Source organism: Vanessa cardui, chromosome 18 (genome assembly GCF_905220365.1).
Source record: "Vanessa cardui chromosome 18, ilVanCard2.1, whole genome shotgun sequence".
Taxonomy (NCBI): domain Eukaryota; kingdom Metazoa; phylum Arthropoda; class Insecta; order Lepidoptera; family Nymphalidae; genus Vanessa; species Vanessa cardui.
The window spans coordinates 2,348,406-2,355,571 of NC_061140.1; the positions used below are offsets into that span (position 1 = coordinate 2,348,406).

The 7,166-nt window shown below is 34.7% G+C and overlaps 1 protein-coding gene across 1 annotated transcript; it reads left to right on the forward strand.

Annotated features, from left to right (window-relative positions):
• On the forward strand, nt 1-5,599 carry LOC124537600. Its single transcript, XM_047114479.1, has 4 exons — nt 1-306; nt 3,429-3,619; nt 4,429-4,542; nt 5,465-5,599. The coding sequence occupies exons 1-4, from the start codon at nt 189-191 to the stop codon at nt 5,597-5,599; spliced, it is 558 nt and encodes a 185-aa protein (XP_046970435.1). The 5' UTR covers nt 1-188.
• The last annotated feature ends 1,567 nt before the right edge of the window (nt 5,600-7,166 follow it).

Here is a 7,166-nt window from a genome sequence, read left to right on the forward strand (position 1 = left end):
TTATTTTAAAACACTTCTATTGTTTTAGACTAACAATACGTCTTTATGCAAACCTCCTATTGGCTGAATTTGAATATTCCTGAATATTTTTGTCCTTCTATTCGTGAAAAATTGGGCACTACCCAAAAGAAACCTAAGCAGAAACATTAAGGATATACATTCCATTTAGGGTATAAATTGGATTACAAATGATGAATATACCAGAAATCAAGCCTTACGAAGAACTGGCAATAGACACATTGGTTTCCGTGATGAACAGAGCGAAGGAGATGCTGGGGGAACGGCAGACCCTGAAACAGCTTGCAAGTAAGTACTTTTACGTATTAGCACATTAACGCCTTCGAAGAACTGTTATATAGAATTTTGAATATGCAATATATATGATAGTTTTCACCAACAGATTCGTCTGCGTATTTATATGATTAATTTGCGCCAACCGTTGCATATCCTGTTTTAAGTAATAGGTCGTCTTTCTTCGGGCCTTAAGCTTGCTTAGCACCAAATTTCACCAAATTCTGTTTACTATGTTATCTGTGAAAGCAATAGTATTACCTTCCCGTTTATAATATTAGTATAGATCTTACTATATAACATTATATACACGAATTTAAATAGACGGCTGGCGTTACCCAATCATGCTAGAACATCTGAACGGATCTAATTGAAATTTGCCACAATAGTGTGGCAAGCTTATAGCTGCTTCAAACGAGTATTAAAATGGCAGATTGTTTTACGCTTGCAATAATAATAATGCGGTTGCGTTTCTAGAAACTATATACAAAGTAATTTTTTAAATAGCTACACTACGACACAACATAGATGTAGCATCGGCAAAATTCGTAAAACCGATCACATCCCAATTAAGTATGAAAAAAAAGTAAAGTAACAGCCTGTAAAATTCCCACTGCTGGGCTAATGGCCTCCTCTCCCATTAAGGAGAGGGTTTAGAACATATACCACCACGCTGTTCCAATGCGGGTTAGTGGAATGCACATGTGGCAGAATTTCGATGAAATTAGACACATGCAGGTTTCCTCACGATGTTTTCCTTCACCGCCGAGCATGAGATGAATTATAAACACATATTAAGCACTGGGCCATCTCGGCTCTCAATTAAGTATGCTCTTCCAAATTATCAATATTTATTATATTTCTTATATGAATATGATCTTTACACAAACTTAACAACTTGTAATATCGTATGACCTATATTCGTCAATTTGACACGTCGATTTCCATACACTTGCTTTCTTGTGTTGAACTGACGCGAGAATCTATAGCGACGAATAGCGTCGAATGTCGCGATATTTCTATTAGTTGTATCAATCGGCAGTAATAGGTTATATTGAATTTGCCGATGCTACATCTAAGTTGTGTCGTACTATATATACTATCTGCGAGACAAGAATATGCCTAAAATTCGGTACAAAACAATAGCGTGAAACTGATACAACAATACGGGCGCTATCTTTAACAAAATTTGAAGAGAAAATAATATCTTTTTGTTAAGCTGCCTTGTTCTTTTCTTTTTAAACTGTTTTGTGTTACTACATTATTATCTTATTTTATTATACTAGTTAGGGCTGGCAACATTATCGCCATTAATTACCAAAAAGTTTTAAATTCATAAGAAATAATTTAATTTAATATAAAAGATTAACATCCATATTTAGAATTCATTCCAAAAATTGAGCTAATTTTATCATAATGCGTTATCTCTTTGATCCGTCCATTCAGGAAACATTTAAAATGTTCTATGTATATGGTGTTAGAAAACTTTGATGTTGGAAAAACTGCGGAAGGAAAACATTTATCATGTACGATTTTCAATGGTAATTATGGGGTTTAAACAAAATTGAGAATCTTAATTAAGAATAAGTTGCTAATGATCAAACGGGTGTGGCAACTGGCAAGCGTGATCGTTAATAGATTTATCTAGTTATGTGGAATTGAAATATACGGCATAGTTGGTCTGATAACTGATGACGCTGTAGGTCTCGGGTGCTGGGTTGATATTTCAGGTCTGTAGCGTCAAGATTAAAATTTTCCTTATAAAACATGTAACATTCCATGTCACTACTTTGTTAGTCTTATTACCTGAGACAACTGTATACTGTATAAATAAGTATGTGTGTATATAAATAACACGAACACATACATGTGCAACGCTTTACATGCCCATATATACATAGGAAGAAACAAAAAAGTCCAGAAAACAAGCCAAATCGAGTAAAAAACCAAGAGCACTATGTATCGCATCTACCACGGACGAATCACGTAAGCAGACTGAATAAGGAATTAAGTAATTACCAAAAAGCACACACAATAACAACAAAATAGTTTTTACCTATGCCTCTCGTACCTATTTACATTGAAAAATGTCCCGCTCGCACTCATTGCAGGACAACAGGCGCTGCGAGCGGCTTAACGTTTGTTACTCGGGCGTCTTTGTTTAAAGATTTTTTTCAAGGATTCTAATAATACCCTATGTTATTATACCTTATCGGAAAGCTGAAGAGCCGTAGATATTTTTTAGCATATCTGCAGTACATCTGTCATAGACTTTTTTAAAGATATCTTAGAAATAAAAAATATATTTTTTAAATGTAATTATTTTTTTTAATAATTGACTGTCTACTACGACTCATTTGGTATAGTTACTGGCAGTTTTGTAGCTTAAAATAATAAAGCAACTAATCTTCTACTCAAAAATAGCAAAAAGAATACAAAATTGGGACACAAAACAAAAATAAAGGGGCAGTCGTCAAAAAATCTGTCATTTTTATAAAATAAATTCAAATGCCAATAACTTGAGAAGGGTTAGGTTTAGGATATGGGGTTCCATAGTCAAATCGGTTAGGAATGATGGAATCTATCCTCTCTTAAAGGATTTCGGTCGACTTATCCTGTAACCCTGTATAACGTGACCCATGTTTATTTTCCATCTAAATGCACTGATACACTTACTGTTCAAACACAACAATACGAAGAATTGTATTGTTGTGTTGTTATTGTTACAACATTATGACAACCTCTTGGACACAAGTTTTCATGGGTGAGCAACTCCGAGGTCCCGGGTTGGATTCCCGGCCCTGTCGATGTTGGAAAAGTTCATTAGAATTCTATATAGTCTTGAGTCTGAGTGTTTGTGGTAGCGTCGTTACTTCTGATTTTCCATAACACAAGTGATTTAGCTACTTACATTGGGATCAGAGTAATATACGTGATGTTGTCCAATAATTACTATTTGGTTATTTTTATTATGTTTATTTGTAGAATTACTGATGATTTGTACTCATCGAATTGTGTTCTGTTAACACATTATATTGGTTTTCGAAGTTGAAATCTTCTAGATTAAAGAATCGAAATCTAAATTCTTCAACCTATATTTTTCCTTTCATTTTCTTAAATTTCCTTTCACATTTTAGATAGTCGTGAAGTCATGACACCTCACGTTAAAGTCCAACTAACAAGTCTGAAGTGCCCATTGGTGATCACGAGTGAAAAGCTTCTGAAACACACCATAGAGAAGAAGTGGCGATTGACGGAAACATTTATGTACCAACTCAAATACATCGGCAGTTCCAAAGACGATTGTTCACAGTATTACTATTTTGAGGTAAGTTTACGTTGATTCAGAATTAAGACTATGTTTCCTCAAGCAATGGGAAGAAGGTATAAAAGCAATCATGACTCAGATTTTTTGTCTCAATAATTCTTCTTTCAAACAATATTATTTAAATATACAACAACAACATAAACAGCCGGCAGTTTTAGCCGGCCACTGTTGGGCTAAGGCTTTCTCTCTTTTTGACGAGAAGGTTTGAGCGTATTTCACCAATGTGGGTTGATAGATTCTCATGTGGCAGAATTTCCTTGAAATTAGACACAAACAGATTTCCTTGTTTTCCTTCACCGCCGAGCATGAGATGAATTATAAACACAAAATAAGCACATGAACATTCAGTAGTGCTTGGTGTTAGATGTACGCATTCTAACCACAGGGCCATCTCGGCTCTCATTTCAATATATTTAATCGTATCTATATATTAGTGCTTATTATTATTACGTATGTGACTAATATTTACTGTTATATATCCAAATTGACATGTTTTGTCGACTGGTTGTATGGCGTCATTGTGCAAGCCTTTAGGGTAAGTCCCATCCACTCATTGTACTGTTGTGTTCTGGGTGGAAAGGTAACTGATCCATTTTAAAGATACAGGGGATATAATGTCTGAGTAAAGTAAAGTCCTAAGGTTGTCAGTGTATTCGCGATGTACGAAATGCTTTAAATTTCAGGTTACCAAAAATATTTTATTAGTATAATTTATTATTTCAATGGAAAACCAACTTCGAATAGTACATTATGACTGGCTACATGACCTTTTTAATATTGGCATTTTAAATTTGCACATTCTCCTTTAGGCAGTGTTTAGCCAGCCCACCGCTGCATATCCAATACCTCAGGCGACTGCATCAGTATTCTTCAGAGTTGAAGATAAGCACATCGAGCCCGTGGAATGCAGGGGCGTTCCCGTGGTATGTGATTTGTATTAAGAAATTGCTAAATGTTATGGTTCTTAAGAAAGAACTAGCCAATTAAAGCCTTATTATATAGTAACCACTATAATAACAAGGAAGTCTGTGAAGATATATACAGCCTTCAACCATCCTCACGTTTATTGACAATCATTTATACATAGTCAATTTAGAGAATAACCGATTCAGTAGTAGTACGATTTTTTATATGATACAACATCACATACATTACTCTGATCCCAATGTAAGTAGCTAAAGCACTTGTGTTATGGAAAATCAGAACGACGGTACCACAATCATCCAGACCCAAGACAACATAGAAAACTAATTGTAATCTACATCGACTCGGCCGGGAATCTAACCCACGACCTCGGAGTGGCGTACCCATGAAAACCGGTGTACACACCACCCGACCACGGAGGTCGTCATAACAATGGAAGTATATGTATTTTAGATTAGTTGTCACCCGCGGCTTTGCTCGCTTTTTAGGGTGTTAGTTGTCAAATGTTACGCAATAATACGCCTATGTTCTTTCTTGGAGTTGAAGTTTGCTTCACACCAAATTTCATCAAATTCGGTTCATTAGTTTGGCCGTGAGACAGACAGACAAAGTTACTTTGACATTCATAGTTTTAGTATAGATTTAAAGTGGAATATTTTGGAATTCTAATGGAGTCCCACCATAAACTTACATTGTAAAAATAAAATCCGAAAACAAATTCATTTATTTTAACGTCCTGTATAAATTCTTCGAATGAATGAATGAATGAATATATGGAAATATTTTAATACAGATCTTGATATGAGATATCATCTCAATAATTTTATGAAACTCAAGTATTGGATACCAATCGCAAATAAATAACTGCGTAGATTAAAAAGGGCAAGGACGATTTATTAAGCTGTGTTTTTATGGTGTTAGATGACGTTCAGAATCGAAGGTCACCGGTTGGATCACGACGTGCGCTTCGAAACATTAATACCTGACTGGATACTCGCTGTCATTAAAATGAAGATCAAATTCTTCCAGAGAATCGAACAGTTGAGACTTTTCTAAATATGTGTAGTATGACACAACTTAGATGTAGCATCGGCAACATTCGTAAAACCGATCACATCCGAATTGAGTACGCTGTCCCAAATTATCAATATTTCTTTCTTATGTGAATATGATCTTTATACAAACGGAAATAACTTGTAATATAATATGACAAATTCGTCAATTTGACACGTCACTGACGCAAGAATCTATAGCGACGAATAACGTCGAATGGCGCGATAGGGAGCTATTTCTATTGGTTGTTATTAATCGGCAGTAATCGGTTTTATTGAATTGGCCGATGCTAAATCTAAGTTGTGTCGTACTATATTATGATCTCGATTAAATTTAATTAAATTCTTGAATTTATAATAAACTGATTGATTTTTTAATTTAGTATTTTTTGTAAAAAAATGCAAATGTATATCACATATAAGTAACGATATTTTATTGGTTATATCTAATTATGGAAAATAAATGTCGTAGGTAAAATCAGCAATTTAATAAGACCGCTAATTGAATTCGCCAAGAAGTTATTCGTTTGGGTTTTTTGTTCAGAGAATCAAACTTATCGATATAAAATCTAATTTTAATCAAAAATTATGTTACGACTTTTTGCGTGGAGGTTGTCGCTATGTATACTTTAATTTTTTTTATACGTTTGCATACTTTAAATTTTTATATTTTTATAATCTATTTTACTATTTTCATTTCAACATCAAAATCAAATCAATTTTTTTCATAACTTCAAAATGAAGCGTTTTTGAATCGTCAACAATTAAATACTACCACCGTTCGGAAAGCAGCTTCTAGCGTGAAGAAACGGCAAGAAACTCGCATAGCTGCTCTTTTCAAATAAACAGATTTACAATGCTGTTATTTACAGTAATTAGTGTCCTATGATCCCGAGCCTAACCCCAGGCGTTTCTTTCTAAAAAGTACTATTTTAATGAATAATATGATTTATTTGTTAATTTAGTCTTAATAATCTTTTTTAGTCCTAAGCAAAACATCAACATAATAATAAGTAAGCAAATTCTCTACTCTCAAATAATGGATGTCGAGATGGCCCAGTGGTTAGAACGCGTGCATCTTAACCGATGATTGCGGGTTCAAACCCAGGCAAGCACCGCTAAATCATGTGCTTAATTTGTCTTTATAATTCATCTCGTACTCGGCGGTGAAGGAAAACGTCGTGAGGAAACCTGCATGTGACAAATTTCATAGAAATTCTGCCACATGTGTATTCCACCAACCAGAGCCGGATTTAAAGGTCCGCGGGCCACAAAGCAGTGGAGGCCCTAGACAAACAGAAGCGTGAACAACCTAATAATTATATTATCATGAATTAATTACTTTTTTTATTTCAAGCAGTAAGCTATGATTTATTTACTTGTATCGGTAACTTTTAAAATATTAAATAATAACTTTACTATAATTTGTCTATATCTCGGTATTTGATAACCTGCTGAAAGCTGTGGCCCCCACTAATGTTGAGGCCCCAGGGCAGTTTTCCCGGTTGCCCTCCCCTAAATACGGCCCTGCCACCAATCCGCATTGGAACAGGATTGTGGAATATGTTCCA